The following is a 23,590-nucleotide window of genomic DNA, read 5'->3' as shown; positions in this document are numbered from 1 at the left end:
GGTCTCCATTCCTATTTAAATTCTGGAAATATGTATTTGAACTATCATGGAGAACAATTGTTTGCAACTATACGGAAGTGAACCTACATAAATGGCTTAATTTTATTATTATAATTATCTGTGGAACAATTTCCACTGAGCTTCCATCATAGTATCAAATTGATCCTTGGCCAGACTAAATGGAATCTCTTATTTCATTCTTGCCTCGATAGTTATGCTGACGTCAATATAGACATAGAGAACGTTTTTTCCATTGTCTCCTTTCTTTTTCCCAGCTCCAGAAGTCTTGAATAACCAACGATATACCCTTAGCCCTGATTACTGGGGATTAGGCTGCTTAATCTATGAAATGATTGCAGGACAGTCACCCTTTCGAGGAAGGAAAGAGAAAGTGAAGCGGGAAGAAGTAGACAGGAGAGTCTTGGAGATAGAAGAGGTGTATTCCCATAAATTCTCTGAAGAGGCAAAGTCTATCTGCAAAATGGTAAGTGTGAAAATCAATAAATAGATTGTAATGATCAGATAATGATGAGATAATGATTAAGATGACTGTGGAAAAGCTTTTTGAAGCCTGGGCCGTACAGATGTATTGATCTTTAACCTCCATAGCCCTTGAGCAGGAATTATAAAATCTTAAGTCTACTGCATGTCAAGTGACACTATTGAGGTAGTAGATCCTTTGCTGATCATGGCCCTAGTAAATCTTAAATTTTGCTGCCTTTTAGAAATAGCCTTAGTTTTCACAAGCTTCTTTCCCAGTGTTTTATTCTTTAATATAATGAAAGCTGACAACAACTTTTATTTGCCTTTCCATGAGATGTTTTTCTCCTTTGGTAAGATGTGCATTTTGGAATGTTTCCCACTACAACTACTTCCTTGCCTTCGTGAGTTTTAAATTATTGAAGTTACACTAAGTCAGACTGCTGATCTAGCTCAGTGCTATCTACAGTGTTTTCTCAAATTCAGGATTACTCCTAAGCAGTATTCCCACCATTATTTGGATATGTCAGGATCGAACTGTTTTGAACTTTTTTCCTAAAAAAGATTAAACCATTAAACTAAGCATGATCAGAATGTGAGGTCATGATGGAGGCGATATTTGTCCCCACCCAAAGCAAGCTGCCTACATTCCTTGGGATCCATTTGCTGGGACTCTCCTTTGACAGATCTTATTTGTGTAGCCACAGTCCTAGATCACTTCTGAGCACCACTTACCAGGCTTGTGGCATTCTTGACTAGGGTCACCAAGGATAGCTTTCAATAGGTTCCTTTCTTGGGGCATAAAACATTGGTCGGTTGCTGTGATAAACCTGAACTAAAGTACTTGTCATATTGGATTCTGGAGTGAACCTGCACACTCTGAATGCAACCCATGCTCGGCATCAATTCTTGGGGAAGAAGAAAATTTAATGTTGGAAGACTGGGCTGAGTACTAGAATATAGAAGACCAGGCACAGCATGACATCCATCGAAGTTGAAAGGGGGGAAGTAGAACTAGGCAAAAGTGTATTGATCTTGGATAGATTATCTTGGAAGTACTCAGGAGTAGGTTGAATAGGAACCACTGCTGAGAGGACAAAAAGCCATTGAAAGCAAATCCTGGTCTTGGGGTTAAGTTGTGTCAGTTATCAGATTTTGAATATACAAAATTCTAACACAGAAATTATAATTCCAAGCTACAGTTTGTCCAGGGAAAACAGGATTCCTGTCCTACTCAGAGACCCTGTCCAAGGGTATTCTGACAGAAATTTTCTCAGGTGTATACATTCTGAGGTTATAGTTAGCACCATAAATCTCTTTTCTGAAAGATACAGTTTGCCTTGCCCTTATTTCAGAAGATGTGGGAAATTATAATCTACCATTTTTTCGTCCCTTAAGCCAGTTGCATAGTGTAGTCCAGTAGTAGGCGGATATTTTACATCCACGCTTTTCTGGTTACAAAACCTTCTCTTGTGAGTTGCTATGTTATAAGTCCAACGTGACTCATTACTTGTTCTTAGGAGTTCACTGTCACTCTATAATGTGGTTTTTTTAAATCTTTTTTTAAGTTTGCTGAGAGGAAATTTTTATTTCAAAATTAGATTTCATCCTGATCAACATTTAACTTAGTTATCATGCGGTGGAATTCTTGAGTACCTGTGTAGAGTATCAAATACAATTTTGGACTCAGCCTGTGGAGACCCAGATGGATCTCCATAATGAACTGCATAGCTCGCAAGGCTGCTGCAGTGTAAAAGTCAGTGGTGGGATTCAATTTTTTTTACTACTGATTCTGTGATCGTGGCTTGGTGGGCATGGCAGGGGAAGGATACTGTAAAATCTCCAGTCAGAGGTGGTATTTGCCGGTTCTCCGAACTACTCAAAATTTCTGCTACTGGTTTTCCAGAATTGGTCAGAACCTGCTGAATACCACCTCTGGTTAAAGTGCAAGGAGGCTGTGATCTCCTTGAAAGGTAGGGATAAAAATGAAATAAATTAAAAGGGATCTCTCCACAGAGCCCTCTCCACTAATTTCATCAATGAAAGGCTTCATTTTTTAGACCGGTAAAGAGCATGCTGGAAAAAAAGAAACTGAATCAAAGGAGTTTCCTAGGCTTTTTTGAATCTTACTACCATCCAGTTCAGAAACATAAATTTCCTGTGCTACCGTATTCAGAATGGTGTTGTGTTCCAGTAAAACACAGTTCAGCAACACCCTCTGAAATGACCATGGCTTGAAACTGTGGATGCCTTGATGCCAACCCTGACACATGCAGGAAAATCTTAGAGGTTTGTTCCATTTGCCGTGTGTCATCCACCCATGCCTGCTTTTAAGTACTGAAGACATTCACAGTTGGATCCAAGCACAACCAGATCCAAGCTCTAGAAACAAGGCTCACTGTTAAAGAATTCCTGTGATGTTTCCTAACGTCAGTAAACGATGTTTGTAAACTAAATGCTTCAGTAATATGCTGTGCCGGGGATACTGTAATTAGTGTTCCCTTTTCATTTAGATCTGTCCAGTCTTGGGAACATTTTAGCTGGAGAATTTTCCAGAATCATTTGCCAAATCTTGGCTGGAGCGTGAATGCATCTACCTGCTTCTGTTCCTTCAAACTGAAGAATGCTTATAAAAACAATCTGGTTAAGCAATTGAAGGATACCAACTGCAGTTAACTTTCTATTACATGTGTTGCTGGGTCCTAATTACATAAATTCATTATTTTAATTATTTCTAAATTGCAAGGTTATACAAATATTTCATGCTTATGAAATTGTTAACTTTTCTATTGCTGCCCTCTAATGGACAAAGGGTGAATATCCTCTGGAAAAAAAAATCTTTAAATCTGTTTTCCTCATCATTTTTATAATCAATGAAGTTAACAGTCTCTAACCACATATGTTTGCTGACAAGAGAGTCCAGTTGACTTCAATCATCTTCCTTAGTTTATTTTTGTTACTGAATGAAGCTTGACATTACTAGCCCATAATCATTGAGCTACCTTAGTTTCTAATATTCGTCAGTGAAATTCCCTTAGCATTCCCCTCCCAATCAAGTAATAAGAAAGAAGACTGAAATAAAAAGCAGTAAAATTGTGTGTGTGTATGTGTGTGTGTGTGTGTGTATTTGGCAGAATAATATAATGTAATGCAGCTACAGGATTAATGATGATATTTGTTGAATGCTAGAATAATTTTATATGTAACTGTAGCTGCCAAATGAGTGAGGTAATAATGAGGTTTTCAAATTCTACTACAGTTAGTCCTCAGTGTACAACCAAAATTGAGCCCAGCATTTCTGTTGTTAAGTGAGACATTTGTTAAGTGAGTTGTTCCCCATTTTATTACTTTTCTTGCCACAGTGAATCACCACAGTTGATAAGTTGGTAACCCGGTTGTAAAGTAGATCTGACCTCCCCATTGACTTTGCTGGTTGCAAAAGGGGGAATTACCTGATCTTGGGACACAGCAACAGTCATAAATATGAACCAATTGCCAAGCAGCTGAATTTTGGTCACGTGATCATGGGGTTGATGCAATGGTTGTTAGTGTGAAAAATGGCCATAAGTCCCTTTTTCCAGTTGTAACTTTGAACGGTCACTAAACAAACTGTTGTAAGTCGAGGACTACCTGTATTCATGAGTATTGGATATGATTTTTATCTTCACATTACCCTTTTAAGTGCTAACCTTTCTTTTGCAAAATGGTTTCTACTTCTACTTAGAAGCTGAAACTGCACTTCAGCCAACTGAACATCATCTCTCTAAGCTCACTGTATTAATACATATTGAAGGTTGAAGCACTTTGTTGATCAATGGAACTTATACCCAGCTAACAATTATGCATGGAGTTTAATCTTCTGATCTTAATAAATTGGATTCTGTCACAGGGCAGTGCCTACTTTGAAAATTATTAGGAAAAACTTTGGACCTCCCACAAGCTGTATCTCTGTCTGGTTCCTTAAAAGCACCTAATATTTTTGCCAGCCAAACAAAAAAAAAGCCAGACAAAAAAAGGTGAATAAATGTCTGTGACTCTTAAAAGCAGCAACATTTATTGCTCAAGATTGCACAGAGGCATGTATGGAAGGCATTCTATTCAGAGATTTGAACACTTCAACCAAAACTTGCCCAGTCATACTAGACGGTGTTGGTCTTTAAAAATCGGTGTGTCTGTTATATTTATTTTATTATTAAATTTATATGCTGCACATCACACTATCCAAATCCTTAAGGAGCTCTGGAATTTTGTGCTCTGCAGATCCAAGCCTCAAAGCTCTTGAAGATGCTGTCTGCTGCCATCTAATGGGCTTCAAGAGATTTGCAGCCTGGATCTGGTAAATCTAAATCTAGTAGTGCCCAGAACTTCATGTGTGGTTATTGGTAAAGATATATGGCAGACAATAATTGGCATTCACCTGCCCAAGCATTCACAAGTAAATCTATCTATCATTCATTCATTTGTTAATTTTTAAGCTACTATTTCTCTTCATATATACCATCTTCCTTGAATTTTCCCCATCAAAGTAACCCTATGAAGTAACAGGTTGATTGATGAATGAACCCTTAGTAATCTAGTCAGCCTTTCCAATTGAGGTGGGACTTGTATCTACTCCCAGTCTATTTAAACGTTCACCATCAGTTTATTCAGGCTCTTAATAACTCTGGAGTAAGAGATAAAATGTTGGAAAACTTTAAAAACTCTTAATAATTCATCCGACAGAATTCGATAAAATGTGGTTAAATTCAAAACATTAATCTTGCTTTTTAAGCTTGAAACTGTTATAAGGGAACTCAGTATATGTTTAAATCTGTAGCACATTCTACCAACAGTTTGGAGTAATGCAAAGAAAAGTGTCTATTGGGATTTCTTGAAGGTCATTGGCTATATGAAATTAGGCTTATGCAGATAGGATTATGAGAGCTAAATAAAATAAATAAGCCAGATAATTAGAGTTAAGATAGAGAAGTGATATGAGTTATTTTATAAAACATTGATAAGATAATTAAATATATTCAGTAAGTATAAGTCCAACAGATATGTTAAAGTAAGAATTAATAGTTGCATTTTAGCTCCAGTAAATGAGGATAATAAAATGAAAGAGTCTGGGGGGAAATTTTGAGGAAAAATGACACAAATTTGTGCAATTTTCCTCAAAATTTCTTTGTGCTTTATGATACTCAGCCAAATAAAATATTCCGTTCAATTCAATTTCTTGATTAAGGAAGTCTAGAGAAAAGTCATTGTGCTAGAACACATTGTGAATGAAATAAGAGTACAGAAAAAGTGATTGAGCTATTCAGATGCTTGAAAATATAAAGGTTTCATGAATTATTTGCCTAAAAGAAATCTGTATATTTCAAAGTTTGATTTTGGCTTAAGTCATTAATGGATGAACATGAATAAAGATAAGTGAAGTATTGGGGGCAGAGATGATGAAATTGAAGAGACCGAATGCTAGAAGGACTATTTTAGAGGCTGGTATGGAAATGAATAAATGAATAAGGAATAAATAAATGTTAGTGTCCAAGAACAAAATGCTAAAAAAAGAAATAATTATATAGATGATATAGCAAATATAGATGATATAGCAAATATAGATGATGTAATGGCAGAAATATGAGTATGGTTGCCAATAAAGTACAGTGTGATTTATTTAACACGTGTGTAAAGGTTGCATCTGTGTCTAACAAGTGGAAGAACACATTATGGTTCCCTTATACAAAATGAAAGGTAACAAGACTAGATGCAAAAAAAAAAAAAAAACCCACCACAGGATAAGTTTGTTCAGTTTACCTAGAGGGGTGCTTGTTAGAATTCTGATTAAAATAATGCCAGAAGTAGCACGGAATTCTCAAATAAAATTTGATAAGTACAAGTTATCATTATAAAAAAGTTATAATAAGATAAGATGGTGACAGCAGTAGAGGCAGCGTGAGAAGCTCCAGCGGGCACGGGCAATGCCAGGTGGGTCCAGCCGGCCAGGTGGAAAGCCTAACTCCCGAGACTTGCCAGCAAGCCAAAAAAGAGCTCCATTCCTCAGCAAATTCTCAATTCAAAAGTACTCAGAGATCTCCGATTCCTCTCATCCTTGACCAGCACGCCAGAAAAGAACTCATTCCTTGGTGGGCACTAAGTTCGGGAGCACTCTATTCAAAAGCGCTCAACGATCTGCAACTCGACCCATCCTTGCTAGAAGGTAAGGCGGTGGGGCTCACCAGTACCGGGAGGCTCAACGATCATCCTTGCAGGGCGGTGAGATGGTGAGATTCATCCCATTCTTGCAGGGCAGTGAGCACCAGGAGTTGTGAGTCAGTCTTCAGACGTTTGCAGCCAGGGTGCGAAACAGACTGCTTCCCCCCTGTCGGCCCTCCTTCCCTCTTCCCTCTTCACCAAATTGCAAATTCGGACTTTCTCTTTAAAAGGACAGTAACTTTGGACTTTCAATAAGTAGGGAAGTATTGTTATAATCGAACTCCTGTGAAGATTGGAAGCAATTTTATTTCCTATGATATAAGCAGAAGTATATTGAAGCCAGGAACGAATGCTCAATACAAAACTGAGTCTACATAGTACTAGGAGGGGGCCAGAAATCCCATTCATCAAAGGAAAACAAAACAAAAAGTTTCCTGTTGCCTCCCAGTGAGGAGCCAGAGATCCTTCAACATCTTTTCATCTTTACTATCTCAAAAACTCAATCTACAAAACAAGAAAGAAAGTATAAACCCTTGCTCATTGATTGTTTTCAAACAGCCCAGGAAAAGAGACCACCTGCCAGTTTATAAAGGGTTATAAACCTATTCTCAAATATCAGCAACAGCTAAGCAAAACAAAGCAAAGCCTTAACTCTTTACTTACCAACTCTCAATACTACTTCATACTACTTTCATTATCTCAAAAAAATCAATTTCTTTAAAATAATTAATTTTTATCAAATGATCAATTGATTTATTGTTTTTTTTTGTTTAGTATGATTGAATGTTTAGTGCATATAGTGTAATTACTGAGTATCTGTTAGTAAAATCAATGATTTAGTAAATGTAATTGACCAGTGTGTTTAGTAATTACTGTAATAAATTAGGCTGTTTGTTGCTTAGCAAAATTTGATTAGAGTGATTTGAATAACCAATTTATTGATTGATTGATTTTTAGTAATAAGCAACCTTACTTTTGATTTGTTCTCTAACATATCAATTAACATTTATTAATTACCAACATTCATTAAGTAACTGTCTACCTATCACATTAACTAGCTATTGTAATTGATTACTGTACTATTGCCATTGACCATGCCAGCCAAAAACTCCAGACCAAAACAAAAGAAAAATATCTCTACCAATGACCTCCCAGACTCCTGCACATGTTTCAAATGTCTTGAAACCATCAATGAAAGAGAAATTTACATCAAATGCCGGCTATGCGATAATCTAGCCCACCCTACCTGCTTAAATGCAAAAAAAACCTAGCTGATATGGTTAAAAATTCAGATACATTCTTTTTTCTATGTCCATCATGTTCTCCTAAACTAAACAAACTGAGTACCCTACCTGACACAGTTGAAAGCATAGAATCACTCATTTACTCAATAGAAGAACGCTTAGCAACACGTTTTGAAACAACTATACAAGCAAGCCTAATTTCTCTTGGGAAAAAAAATACAGCACAGATAAGTGAGTACCTATCATCTCAAAATCAACTCCCACAATAACCACAACCACTACCTCAACTACAATCACAACTACAACCAAAAATAACCACCAAACCACAGCCACAAACAATTACTATCCCTTCAAATAATTCCACAAATAATATCTCTTTACTCATCAGAGACACCATGGAACGTGAACAGAAAATCCAAATGCCATCTTATTTGGTCTCAAGACACCAACGAATCAGACGACATCACCAAAGTTTGTGATATCATAAGCAACTCTAATACAACAAACATCTCTCCTGAAGATATCATTGAAATAACCAGAGATGGCCATGGGTACAAATACAATGATGGCTCTGTGGCCTCAAAATGTTGTAGAGTTGCATGCAAAAATGAGTCCAGCAAATGCATATTCATACATACAATAAATGCCATTGCAAAAACCAATCCCAACCAACAAAAAAACTTCGCTGAAGACCAGACTTATCCATACTGCAAAGAATCTGCTCCCGTGAACTCCACGCAGAACTCAAAAACCATCTAGACAATGGAGAAAAGAACCTGTACATTGACTAATGAGCTGATTGCATCAAAAGAAAGTCACACAACCCACAACTCTGCATCCAACCCCACCCCATCCAATTCAACATCACTTAAAACTAGGGATGCACGCCCCAACTACCTCTATTCCAACCACAACTGGCCTTAAATGCAAGCTACTCAATGCAAGAAGCCTTGTAAATAAAATACCTGAATTTCTCCTCTTACTAAATACAGCTAGATTTGACATTATATTTTTCTGTGAAACATGGCTCAACACATCTCTCCCTGATTCCATTAGCACAGTAAGAGACTATCATGTTTACTGATCAGATTGTGAAATCCATAGAAGAGGTGGTGTTGCTATCTTCTATAAAAAGTCCCTACATCTAAAAAACATCCAAGTAACCCAGGAGCTTGCTATTCCTGAGACCATCGTCTGTGAACTGTCCTTAAATATCACATTTCAGTTCTTCTATGTTACAGAGCCCCTGATTATGACATCGAACATGCAAACAAGCTAAATATACTACTAACATGGGCATCATCCTGCCCACATGCTTTTATCTTTCTTGGTGACTTCAATCTACCTCATATTAACTGGACCCTTAACGAATGTACAACTGAACCCACTCATGCAACCTTCTACAATGCAGTAACAAATCTGGAACTAGAACAACTAGTAACCAACAACACTAGACTAAACAACTGCCTCGATCTCATCTTCTGCAATAGTTTGAATTCAATTTATGGAATACAAATTAAAGAACCCTTTTCCAACAGTGACCACAACATGATTGACTTTTGTCTCAACATACATCCACACAAAAATCATCACAACGATGGAATCCCCAATTATAACTTCAAAAAAGGCAACTATGATCTTATAAACAACGATCTCTCATCCCTTGATTGGCAATTTCTATTCTCTGGATGCAATACTGTAGAAGACCATTACAACATATTTTTACTTGAAGTCAAAAGAGTCATCAAACTATATGTACCATTAACAACTCCTAAAACCAGAAAAAACAAATTACCCAAAACAATAAGGAAGCTTCAATCCAAAAAGAAATCACTTTGGCAGAAAAACAAATCTGGTCATGTTGCCAACTTCAAAAGCCGATACAAAAATTTATGCCACCAGATAAAGACTGAATGCACCAATTATCATATTAAACAAGAGGAAAACCTTCTACGCACCAATTCCACCCGCACTTTCTACAATTTTATAAACAACAAACTAAAAGACTCAAGATCCATCCCACCCCTGAAAGGGCCTAATGGTAAAGACTGCAACAACGACACTATTAAAGCCAACCTCTTTAACACATTCTTTGGCTCAGTATTTGTAAACAGCAATGGATCATGCCCAGTATTTCCTCGTCGAACCACAGACAATTACAATAATCTAATACATATCGATTTAACAGAAGACATTGTTGAAAAAGCACTGTGCAATCTAAAACCATCTCTATCTATTGGACCGGACGGAATATGTGCCTTCTTCTTAAAAAAGCTACCCACTGCCATAGCTGACCCTCTAAGCATAATCTTTGAAAAATCTTTCAGGACCAGCTCCTTGCCAAAACTATGGTCACAAGCCACGGTCATCCCCATCTTCAAAAAGGGAGAACCCAGCCTAGTTGAAAATTACAGACCAATCTCTTTATGCTGCGTCACCTGTAGAGTCATGGAATCAATTATTAACCAATCCATCATCCTCCACTTAGAAACAAGCAACCTACTCTCTAGTAAAAAAATTGGTTTTAGGAAAAAACTATCATGTAATCTGCAACTCTTACACTGCAAAAACCTATGGACTACACAACTCGATCAGGGCAAAGCAATAGACGCAATCTACATAGACTTCTGTAAAGCCTTTGATTCAGTGGTACACAACAAACTATTCCTAAAACTAAAATCTTACGGTATCTTTGGACACCTGCATAACTGGATAGAAGCATTCCTGTCAAACAGACAACAAATGGTCAAAATTGGGAGCGTCCTATCAAATTCTGTACCTGTCAACAGTGGTGTCCCCCAAGGCAGTGTTTTAGGACCAACTCTCTTCATACTCTACATAAATGACCTCTGTGATCATATTAAGAGCAACTGCGTTCTCTTCGCTGATGATGTAAAGGTGTTCAATACCACAGACAATACTGCTACCCTTCAAAAAAATCTTGACTATGTATCAGAATGGTCAAACAAATGGCAACTTCAAATCTCAACAAATAAATGCTCTGTCTTACATATTGGCAAAAAAAATCAGAAAATAAAATACAAGCTGAATAGTCAAGACCTTGTTGATGATCCAAGTTCTGTAAAGGACCTTGGAATACTCATCTCTAATGATCTAAGTGCTAGAGCCCACTGTAACTACATAGCCAAAAAGGCATTAAGAGTTGTTAACCTAATCTTATGTAGCTTTTTCTCTGGTAATATTACACTACTAACTACAGCATACAAAACATTTGCTAGACCAATACTCGAATACAGCTCATCAGTCTGGAACCCACATTACGTATCTGATATTAACACAGTTGAGAAAGTCCAGAAATATTTCACAGGAAGAGTTCTCCACTCCTCTACTCATTGCAAAATACCCTATGCCACCAGACTCGAAATTCTAGACCTAGAAAACTTAGAACTACGCCGCCTTCGGTCCGATCTAAAATCATACATTGCAATGTCCTACCTGTCAATGAATACTTCAGCTTCAACGATAACAATACAAGAGCAAACAATAGATAAAAAGTTAATCGCACCAAACTTGATTGCAGGAAATACGACTTCAGCAACAGAGTGGTCAATGTCTGGAATGCTCTACCTGACTCTGTGGTTTTTTTCCCCAAACCCCAAAAACTTTAACCTTAGACTTTCTACTATTGATGTCACCCCTTTCCTAAGAGATCTGTAGGGGGCATGCATAAGCACAACAACGTGCTTACCGTCCCTGTCCTATTATTTCTTTTATATATATTTTTTATTTTTCTTGTATGTATCCATGTAGTCATAACTATGTTTTTACTTATACCTATTGTCTTGTAAACAATTGACAAATAAAAATAAATAAATAAAAGTGCCTAGTGTGTACTGCTTTTCTGAAAGTCACTTTGAAATGTAAGAATGTGAGAAAGTAAGTCCGGTATGATAAAATGGAAAGGCTTGCATTGTGGAACTATTTGCAAATATAGAAAGTTGCCAACTGTGATAAAAGCAGTATATTATGGAAATAATAGATGAAAATTAGCAGAATGCTTTGTGAATGGTTCAACACTTAGGCAAGGATATTATAGTTTATGTTACAGCATGAATCGATATTCAAGGCCAGACAAGATAATATTGTCAGCCATTAGTGTCTACTGGGAGTTGTGGGTGGGATGGGGGTCAAACTGAAGAAAGCATCAACACAATATTGTGATACAAGGACACATCTTTTCTACATGTTCATTGTATACCTGCTCCAAAAGGACAGGGTCTGTGACCTGACATTGAACACTGCTTTCAATATTATACTGAAAAGGTTTTTTTAAATGTTATTGCATTTTTTAAAAGAGAAGTACCAGGAAAAAATCCTATAAGAAATAAAGTACACTAGAATAAACAGTAATATCAAATTAATTAATTATGAATTGCAATGCCATCACACATCGCTTAACAATAACTCTAATTAGAGAATGCAGCTTAGTATAATTATTGTCTGCATAATATCTAATCAGAAACCACAAGGATCTCATCAACAGGACTCTCCAGGAGTGGCCTCATTACAAGATGACCCACAAAGCGATTTGCTACAGCTTGCCAATTCCAAAAGGAGCACTATTTTCACCTTTCACTTACTTTTTTTATGCTATATATTGTGTTACTTAATAGTACTTAGACTTACATACCACCTTATAAGCACTTTACAGTGCTTTACAGTCCTCTCTAAGCGGTTTACAGAGTCAGCATATGTCCCCCAACAATCTGGGTCCTCATGTTATCGACCTCAGAAGGATGGAAAGCTGAGTCAACCTTAATACTTTTATTTCATGGGCAAAATGCCAATGATAACAATGCCTACATTCCAAACATGAGATACCTCTTATTAATCGTTGGACTATCACATATTTAGCCTTTTTTTAATTAAATAGTAAAGTACGAATGGCAAATGATTTTTTTATAAGTACTACTCCCATTAAGATATAGAGGAGAATGTTTGGGTTTCTCTACATGCAATAGGATTCAACAAATATTTTCTGATCGTTGTCTTGCCATCTTTTCAGCTACTGAGCAAAGATGTGAAACAGAGGCTGGGATGTCAGGACGGCATAGCTGAAGTAAAGAGCCACCCATTTTTCAAGAGCATGAATTTCAAACGTCTCCAAGCTGGAATGCTGGAGCCTCCTTTCGTCCCTGATGTAAGTGAGGCTCTAAAAGGGAACTACAGGGCTGAATTAGAACTTGAGAATATACATGACCTACTGCTTGAATCTGTATTTTTAACAGTTGAGGTCTATCGTCCATGAGAAGCTGTTGAATCTGTACTTAACAATGGTTGAGATATATCTTCCTTGAGTTGGGGTTGTATCTTGACTTTGGATATCTGGGTCTAATCATTTTGACTCTATCGCTGATTGAAATTTCATAACAGTGTTTTGGATGAAGCCCCTATAGGCAGCCTTACACATCCTGTTCTCTTCAGTTGTTTTCTGCCCTCATCTATGGCGTGCTTTCAAAGAGTTATGTCAGTTGTTAAATTACTACTTGTTAGCCATTAACAGTGAGGTCTCCAATGTTCAGATATCTCAGCTGATACTAGTCAAGCTCCATACCCGACTCTGTTTTAAAGCAAAAATTAAATATTGTTTCAATTTAAAACGAAGCTAGCATAGTGCAAAACAAAGCATCAGATTCAGGATTATCTGTATTTTCAAAAAAAGCCCATAGATTTCATAGATATCCCCAAAACTATTTCTATTTTATATGGCCATTGCAGCCCAGTCCTTCTTTTTCTTGGAGTGTATTCAACAGCCCATAAAAACAGGGGAGAGGGGATCCTGTGGTATGATGTAGATAATATCAAAGAACAACCTGATATGTTTGCCTTCTAATAAATGGGTTTTGGATGGATTGGCCATAGTTCAGCAGAAACAAATGCTGAAACATCTTGGTTGTTTTGATCTTAAGCACAGCAGAATCCAGAGGGATGTGGAAGAGATTATGCAGGATCATTAGCCAAGGCTGGGGTGTATCATATCTTCCTCTCACCTTTGCATGTCCTAAGTGCTAGCTTCCCAGTCTCCACTCCTCTTCCTACTTTGTTCCCTCCCCGTCTATCTTTAGCTGCTGCTGCCACAAAAGTCCCAGCATGGTTTCACTCATTCACCTGTCATATTATCTCTCTGGCACTGTACTTCCCTTTCCTCTATTCCTTGCTTTCCTCAGATGCAAGTGTATACCATTCTCAAGGAAATCTTGGCTTGCTCTTACTCCTCCAAACACTTCATGCTTTTTCTTTAGAGCTACCATATCAGTGTTTCAAAAACACAAGCCACCAAAAGATGGCAGCAAAGAATTAGATACAGATTTCAAATCTTTTTGCTGCCCTCTTCTGGTTGTGTTTTGCAGATCTGATAGCCCTATTTGGAACAGCAGTGACTGTTCCAAAAGAAAACACGAAAAATACCAGTGGAGGAGCCTGTGTTGTAGGGAAAAAAATCTCAGGGTTATAGCTCTCTTTCCCAAAAGAAAAAAACTGCTACATTTTTTTCTTTTGAAGAAACCGCAGCCTTCAAGAAAAAAGGATTTAGATGTATAAATGCTGCGGGAGGAGAAGCAGACAAACTCAGAAGGATCAAGTTAACATTGGGAAAAGTAGCGTGTATCGATTGGAGAATCTGGATAGGCTTAGAATAATTGAATAGTCTTGGAAAGATAGAATGCATGAAGGGTGGAAGGGCACAAAGGGACTAGAAGAAGGTCAGTTCAAGAGTAGGAAGGCAGTGAGTGAGTGGATACAAGTACTGATGAAGGTGGGACGAAGAACAGCAAGTGGATGCAAGGGAGGGCAAAAGGTCTAGGGGACATAGATTGCATTGGACGACCCACTCATCTGACCCATGGGCATGGACTTTTTGCATTTCTATTTGCCCAAAGCAAGTAATGTTCCGAATGACCTGAAATAGTACCAACCACATGTTGGTGCTATCTTACTCTGACTCTTTCTTTTTGTGCCGGCGCAGCCGAGAGCAGTGTACTGCAAAGATGTGTTGGACATTGAGCAGTTTTCCACTGTCAAGGGAGTGAACCTGGACCAAACAGATGATGATTTTTATTCCAAGTTTTCTACAGGCTCTGTATCTATCCCATGGCAAAATGAGGTAATTACTCATGTTTCCATAAATACTTTTCTATCAATCTTTCAGAATTTCATAAATGTCAAGCATATACTTGAAATTCTAAGTACCTTATTTACTCAGTGTGGATGTATTCTGCAGCATTTTAAAATAAAAAAATGTACCACCAGTTGTGTTTTATTAAAGAGACACCGTGATTCTTTCAAAATGTGCAATTCTAAAATTTCAAACGTGGTCTTTTTGCAGACAATTACCTGATGATAAAAAGCTAAGAATAACTTTCTGTAATGAAAGATATTATTGTTTTCATGTGCAAGAGTTAATTAATTAGGATTAAGACTATCTAATGTTTAGTTTAGTTTTGCTGCATCCAATATGCTGTGCAAGTCAGTTGCAGACTCACCATTTTTGCTACTCTTAGTAAAGAGATATTCTGGACATGGAAAGTTTGTAACATATTGAGCAAGCTGAAGAAAATAACAATTGGATTGGAATGATAAGACAGTACAGAAGAGGGTCAGAAATTTAGAGAAAGTTGCAGGACATTCTAAGCTGCTTTTTAAAAAGGATTCATTGGTTACACTGTATGTCATTTTAATCATTTATGTTAGATTTATATCTTATGTGTGGTTCAGGAGCTCAAATTCACATCATGTCCTGCTTCTGATTTCAGTACTGATTCACACAGTTCAAGTAGTAATTCAGTATACTCAAGGTCAAAATGTAATAATAGCAAAGCACACAAACACTTGCCCAACTTATTAGCTTTTCTCTAGAAGAACACAGAAGAATAGTCCAATTTCAGTCCAAGATTCCAAGAGCCAAGGTCAGAATTGTCAACCAGTCCAGAAGTGAGAGGTTGATGGTTTCTTACACAAACATGATTCATTGGAACATTGCACTAGAACCATAAATCCAATGGTTATTTCCAACAAAGGGCCAGGGTTGTCTCTTAAACAGCTAGCTGTAGCTAGCTGTTACTAATCAAGTGATTTACTCCTTTAATTGACAAGGAGCCTCATAGAATGTTGCTTTATATCATGCTCATCTGGCTGCTCCAATGTCTATGTGATGCCTGTTTTTGATCAGCCTCATGTAATTCGGGGTTTGGTATCTAATCAAGCTGACATATACATGTTCATGTGGAGCAGCTTCTTTGGATTCAGATTCAGAATCTGAGTCATGAGCCTAGATCAGGGGTCAGCAACCCACAGCTCTGGAGCCGGATGTGGCTCTTTCATCCCTCTGCTGCAGCTCCCTGTCACTGGTTGGCTCCACAATTAATAGGGCTTTCAGTTAGGACAGGTAGAGGAAAAAGGATGTCTTGCTAGGAGGAGACTCTATGGTGGGGGAACCAGACTTCTGATTGGTTCCAGAATTGAACCAGGAACTTCTGGTTAGGATCTTTGTGGCTCTTTGAGTGTTTAAGATTGCAGACCCCTGGCCTAGATCATGGCACATAATGCTCCCTTCTCCTATTTTTTCCTATGAGTAAGTTGAGAGAATGACTGACCCAAAGTCACCTGATGTGATGAAATGTAGTAGAGTTGGATTCCCAGGAGGGAGGTGATGCATTCCAGAGACATAAGAGGCCATTCAGTCCAAATGTCACATGTGAGAAAAAGAGGGCAAAGACAGTCCCTTTCTAATCATTTATGGAATATTTTATAGATGCAGAGTGCTCAGTCTGGCAAGATCATGTCTACAGACTCTCTGTACTTACCCTAACTTGAAAACTGATTATCTTCCAATGAGCAGCCAAGCTGCCTCCTATCTGGGTGTACTCTATTGAGTTTTTATAAATGTTGCATTCAATATAATAAGGCTAGAATTTTCCCTGGGTTCATTGTGGTTCCAATAAATAATTTTTCTCTTTCGTCTTGTTAGATGATAGAAACAGAATGTTTTAAAGAACTAAACGTATTTGGACCAAATGGTACTATCTCACCAGACCTTAACAAAAACTATCCTCCAGAACCACCGAAGAAAGGTTTGCTGCATCGAATATTTAAACGCCAGGTGAGAGTTTCTAAACCATTCATAATGCATATATTTATTAAATAAATACTCAATTGTCTTTATCATTCCAAAGTGTCCAAATCTTGTCATGGCATATGGCATTTGCCATTATAGTCTAGTGATGGATGAAAACAAGCTTTTGCCAGGCTGGTGTCCTCAGATCATGTTGGCTTGCACCTACTCATTGTGAACTGGGGCAAGTTTGGGGTGAAAGAGAATTCAGAAACTAAAACACCATTTTTTCTTCAGGCCTTAGGTCCTGATATATAATTACTGTTGACCAAACAATGAAAGTGATTGTCTGAGCATGGTATAAAGGAATCCCACTTGGACTGAGAGGCATATTTGGAATATACAAACAATGTGTTTGTAAAACATTTGGAAGGAGAAGGCATTATCTATTCATAAATGGCTAACAAGGCAAACATGGTTAGTCATAAAACATACAGGTACTAAGACACACTAAGAAACTTGTCTATCCCCACAGTGCTAGGTCAAATAGGCAGACTTGAAAGCCAAGCACAGGTTTGTGAATGGCCACCATTTGCAGATTCTATTAATGCTATTCAGGTTTACTATATAGGAGATTTAGAAGCATTCTTGTATATAAAGAAGATGCTAGAGGCTGATGCTTTGCATTCTACCAGACAGTAAAATTGCTCAATAGGTCCTGGCCCAAACAGAAATCTCCCTAGAACCCAGTGGCTTAAGGAAAGTTGAGGATGAGAAACTCTTGTAAATGGACATACAGTTAAAAGTGTGTGATATCCCCTTTTTATGCCACACTTTATATCAATCAAAGAAACAGGTGTAATCCAGAGCAACACAGGCAAATTTATATTTTCTGGAAATTGCGGGCAGATACATCTAGAATTATTTGGAAAAGCTAACCTTTTCACATCTTTCTTCCTTTTAAAAAAATTTCTCCAGCATCAGAACAATTCCAAGAGCTCTCCAAACTCAAAGACCAATTTAAATCATCACATAAATTCCAATCACGTCAGTTCAAACTCTACTGGGAGCAGTTAGCTTTTTCTGGCCTATGGATATTACATTCTTCCACTGATAGAGTATCAAGCATCAAGGATGAGAAAAGCACCTACCATCGAGCTAGAAGATCAACAGTTTCTAACCACGGAAGGTTTTTCCCTGCTGTCTGTTCCTTCTAGGGAAGCTTCCCATTTTATGAAGATATTTACTCTCAGGTCTGTTTTTGGGGGTGGAACTTGAGGTCTTATGACTCAACATTGTAGGATACTGCAATAGAAATTGGAAGCTGACAACTTGCACGTATTTAAAATTACATCCTAATTAGAACTGAACTTTGTCCTTATTATTTTTAAAGAAAAGGTTTTGTAAATTTCTCTATTGTCTCAGTTTACATTTTGTACATTTGTATTTAAATGAAAGTCAAACTTGGGGTTGTATATTTTCTGAGCAGCAGCTTGTAAAGCCATGTGTTTTAAGACTTTTTAGTGGGTTTTTTTTTAAAGAAAAAGTGATCAATACTTCCAATCTCAAAACGAGGGGGGTTGTTTTTTGTTTTGTAAATATAGAAAAGTGTACATAAGTTCCTTTTTCCTATTGCTTCAGTTGATACTTTTTTTATAACGAACTTCACTTTTGCGGTTTTTTGGTTAAAGGCAACACTGCAGACTAGTGTCTTCCCTCCCCTCTGTTTTGTTAAAAGCCTTGTATCTAATCAACTTAGACCTACAAAGTTTGCTCTCTTTAGAGAGGCTAAAAGGCTATGTCTGAAGTTCGGAACATCATGGGACCATTGTTGCTGTTTGCACTTTTTTGTAGCTCTTATATTTGTTGCTGAAAAATCAAATCTTGTTTAAAATCTCACATCACTTTTTCTTCCCTGGGCTGAAATTCTATAACTATTGCTAGAAAAAAAAAAGTGAGCACACAGTTTCGACATGTGAAGTCTGACCTTGGCAACTCCTTTCAAGGAGACAATAAGATTGTTCTAGATTTTGTTATTTCTTTCACCTTTAAATGGGCTTGCACAGTTCATGGAGAAATGGCTCTTGAATGCACATTGGATTTGCAGAAATGCCCATCTGATTCCTGAGTCAACATCTGTTTGCTAGTGTATTCACTGCATCCCAGAACAAGAGTGCAATTGGTGCGATTGGTGTAGTCTGTATGCCAGCTGGTGCTTCCCAATACTCCTGCTCTTGTGGATGTAGCTTCTTGTGCTCTAGTTTCCATTTACCATATGGTAACAATGAAGGGAGCTAAATACCAGGAAGTTGAGCTTTTAATGGGAACTTCTGTATGTAATTTTTTTTATCTGTCCACTTTCCATTGTTCCAAGAATTTTTGAGATACCAGGAATGTGAAAGATGTAATAGTTAGAGATTCTTCAAACATCCTGGCCACTTTCTGGTTCTAAGGTATGACTAAATTGCATGGATTCTCTTTCCCTGATTAGGAGGGTCAAACTCTGGACATTCATTTATGAAGAAGGAAGAAAGAGACAATTCCTTGTTTGGATATAATTCATAATCTCTTTTTTAAATAATAGTTTGCAGTATGATCGAAAGAAGTATCAATTTTACCTTTAATCACATGAATTTAAGGAAAATTTAAGAACTTTAAACTGCAGAAATGGAGATTACATAAATACCCATAAAAGCTCACCATCCACATCCAGAATACTACTAGCAGTATCCCACATCAATTTTAATAAGTGGGATTTGAGATGATTTAATGTCTCTTCTTTCTTAGTAGAAGAGGATAGAATTTCAAATGCTCAGTAATTTTGAGTATTTTGAATACTCAATAATTTTGAAAGAGATTCATCTCACATAATATTTGAATCCATTTGAAAAGTCTGTTTTTTAAATCAGAAAGACATGGATCCTTCCCCAGTAAATGGGCTATGGTTAAACAAATATTTATGAAATGTAATTGTGGATTGTAATATGCTTGCTTTCTGCAGTTGATAGTATTTCAAAGATGGGAGCCTGTTTCCAAGGTTTTGGTCTCAAGATATTTTTACAGGATATACCTAGAGTTTTCAAAAAAATGTGTAGTTGATATGAAACATGTTGGATTCTTCCTCAGAGGTATTTCAACATATAGCACAGCCTTCTATATCCATATATAAAGTATTTCCCACCAATGACAACCAAGATCATGTCCATAAAAAGAAAGGGTTGAGCTTTAGACTAAAAAGCATTTGTATCTGACACATTAAAAACAGTTGATTCTTCTGCCATAATCATTATTGTGGTCAACTGTAAACAATAATCTAAATCAGGGATCTTCAACCCATGGGCCATGGACCACCACTGTTCCATGGACCACCAGGAACCAGGCCACGAAGGCAAGTGAAGCTCCATCCATGTGTGAGATCCAGGCAGTGCATGAAACCACACCCAGTCGGTGGAAAAAATGCCTCCCCTCAGAACTGGTCCTTGGCACAAAAAGATTGGGGGCCACTGATCTAAACTATAAATTTCATCTAAATCAGATGAAAAGAGAGAAAGATCAGGCATATATTGCAACCCAAGTCAAGGGCATAAATCCTTCATTTTCACAACACCAGTTCATGGAAATTCAGCTGTTCAGTAACTCTGGATTTCCACCTTTTGAAAGTGTACATAAATGTGTGCTTCTCTTTGTATTTACACATGCATGCATGAATTCTCTAGTATATCATGCATTCTGAATAAAAAAGATAATGGCTAAGTACAATGCCATACTTATGTTTTGCATGTGTAACTTTCTGAGTAATTCTTAGTGGAATGTCAGCCCGAGATTTCTCTGTTAGGCTGATGCACAAATATTATTAACTGATGCAAAAGATGGATGTCAGTTAAAAATATGGGCTGCATTAATCTGAAGTGAAGATCTAGGTAATCTACCTACAAAAGACAACACTTGTTTTAGAATTTTGGGTTCTATATAGTAAAAGATAAAACTTTTCTCCCTACATTCTTGAGAGCAGCTTATCTTCCTTCCATACAATACAGCAGAAGCAATTTTAATTTTGCATGAGCCATGAAAAAGAAAGACAGCGACCCTCCTCAGTAAGGAATATTTACGGTGTCATCCACTGAAGGCAGGTATTTCATCCATTAACGCTGCTATTTCTGCCCTTTCATCTGCCTCTGTCAAAATGCAGGTCACATCACAGTCTCTTTTCTCCTCCAACTCCACTTTCCTTCTGCATTTCCTTTTTTATTATGATAATGGTCTCCTATTTTCCTAGGCCAATTTAATTGGAGTGGAGTTCCAGATAGTAATAGGCAAAAGCTCAACACAATTCTGCCAGCCTCAACAAAGAAGAGCAAAATTAAGTGGTAGAAAGAAGATTAAACTTCTATCTGAGGGGCCTATCTAAGTCTTTTTTAAAAGACATCCAGAAGCTGTGAATTTTCTTTCAGTGCTTTTCTTGTGCAACTTATTAACAATAATAACAGTTACATTACAGCAATAAAACACAGCTTATCTTGTATAGGACATTATAAGACCCTCAAACTGGAACTCATATTGTTCAAACATTTTTTCTCATTACAAATGTTCATACATCTAAATGGAATTCTCACCTAATTTATAGGAATCATGGAACATAGGCTACTTTTTGAGTTATTTATTTGTCTATGAATGAAGTCAATTATTCTGCAATTATTTATTTTATACCCCCTTGGTAGTCAAGTTACAGGGAGTAACAAAAATATGAAATTCTGTGAGGCCAATTCTATCATTTGGGCAGTCGCTATTTTAGGCAGTGTTTCTTTTTATTATCTGACTTGGGAACTTCAATAATTTCTTTTTAATACTATCTAACAATCTAGATTTTCATTACACAAGTCCCTTTCTATTGTAACCAAGAGTATAAGCAATAGGAACTCAGACTTCATTAATATTAAGATCAATAAGTACACAAAGAAGATTTACCCTTCTGCCTTTATTTATACTGATTCCATAAGCTCTCACTGAATTATCCCTCCTCGCCTTCTCTATGTTCAAATGATGCTTGGATTGGCCACTCTATAGGAAAAATAATCTGTTTGAAGGGAAGGAAATCTACTTTTTATAAAACCAGAAAAATTGTTTGATAGTTGATAGTCTGCCTATTTACTGCTACCATAGTTACTACTTGGCTTTTTTTAAGTAAATACGCTGGGGGTGAACTTCAGATCTTCTTGATGCAGCCAACGTGCTCTTCTTCCCATTTCAACAATATTATGAATACTTCTCCCTCCCCACTGGGACACTGATGAAGCACAATATATTCAAAGAATGTCATACATTCTACAATAAAAAAAAGTCCCAGATTCTTTATTTTTTACCAAATAGGGGTATGTTGGAAGAGCAACACTTTTACATTCTTGGGTGCTTGGTGTGGAGTTCTCCTCCTCCTCCTCCTCCTCTTCCTCTTTTACACATACAAACCAGACTCAGCTTACAACCTGATTTCACATGCAGCTTGACTTTGCTGGAATGGAACATCTTATAAAAACGTCAAAACTACATCATTCAGATGTATCTAAAAGAGGGTGATATTCCATGTCTGAACATTGCAACAATTATTCTTCATGTTTGTGACACAGGTGCCATATGCTGAGGACCAAAACAAAGCTTATTTATTAGAGATTTTTATTTCTGTTTGTGCCATAATTTGCAATGCTAAGGGGATTCTTAGTTACTATTTTTTTTACTCTAAAAAAAGAGACAGTGGATATTAGTTCAGAGTTGTATTTCTGAGTTTTAAGTATTTTCACGAATTCAGTTATAGACTACCATAGCAGACTCTTGATTAAAATAGTGAGATATGTACTAGTAATATACTTAACACTAAACTTTTTAAAAAAATTACATTTGCACACTACTTCATGGGTTCAATTACAAAAACATTCAGAAATAAATATTTTAAAGCACTTGTCATATTGTAGTCTGCTAAATAAAATAAACTTTGCTTCTCATAACATTTTTTCATAACTTAACAAATTATACATTTATAATAAGTGGAAACAAATATTCTCAAATAGAAAAATTAGTGGCTGTTGATATTGTAAAATAATCATGATAATAATTCTAATATCCAAAGAATTTTGTTTATTTGGTTTTAATATTCAGGGAGGTGTTTTTTATTGTTGAATGAAAACCATTTTTATTTTAAGGTTGTTACCGACATCTATGGCTTCTGTGTTTTCTGACTGCTTGAATTCTTGTACATGTCTGATAATATTGCAGTGCTGCTGTATCTAGATCAAACCACTGTTTTATTTTTCAGTTTTGTTTGGGGATTTTTTTTAGGAAAAAGAAATAAATTCCTTTATTTAAGTAATGTCAAGTGTCTCTTATTCATATTCCATAAAGTCAACTTTTATTAGATAATTTAGCTGGATCCTCCTCTCGATTAGTCATGTTGCTGATAAAAAATAAACAAAATTCAGTTACATTAGGTGACAGCTTCCAGTGAAAGAAATTAGGTTTGTGCACCCCTTTTCTGGTATAAATTTAAAAAATGAAATATATACCGCAAAAGAATGTAATTGTGAATGAGAAGGTGTTTCAATTTTTTCCCCAT

General features: G+C 36.8%; 1 protein-coding gene across 2 annotated transcripts in view; it reads left to right on the top strand.

The window, feature by feature from the left end:
* GRK5 (G protein-coupled receptor kinase 5) overlaps positions 1-20,752 on the top strand; it is a 163,590-nt gene extending 142,838 nt beyond the window's left edge. The window contains exons 12-16 of one of the 2 annotated variants that reach the window (XM_026669832.2): positions 276-484; positions 12,946-13,080; positions 14,905-15,042; positions 16,906-17,037; positions 17,968-20,752. In XM_026669832.2, coding sequence (XP_026525617.1) covers positions 276-484; positions 12,946-13,080; positions 14,905-15,042; positions 16,906-17,037; positions 17,968-18,066 — 713 coding nt within the window. In that variant the 3' untranslated portion in view covers positions 18,067-20,752. The remainder of the gene's footprint in view (positions 1-275; positions 485-12,945; positions 13,081-14,904; positions 15,043-16,905; positions 17,038-17,967) is intronic. The other variant, XM_087964447.1, reaches the window with a different exon arrangement.
* The last annotated feature ends 2,838 nt before the right edge of the window (positions 20,753-23,590 follow it).

This window comes from Notechis scutatus, chromosome 4 (genome assembly GCF_049901735.1).
Source record: "Notechis scutatus isolate UNSWTSFEM ecotype Mainland chromosome 4, rNotScu1.2, whole genome shotgun sequence".
In the NCBI taxonomy this organism is placed as follows: Eukaryota; Metazoa; Chordata; class Lepidosauria; order Squamata; family Elapidae; genus Notechis; species Notechis scutatus.
Note: the sequence above shows the minus strand (reverse complement) of the source record. Positions and strands in the feature narration are given on the sequence as shown.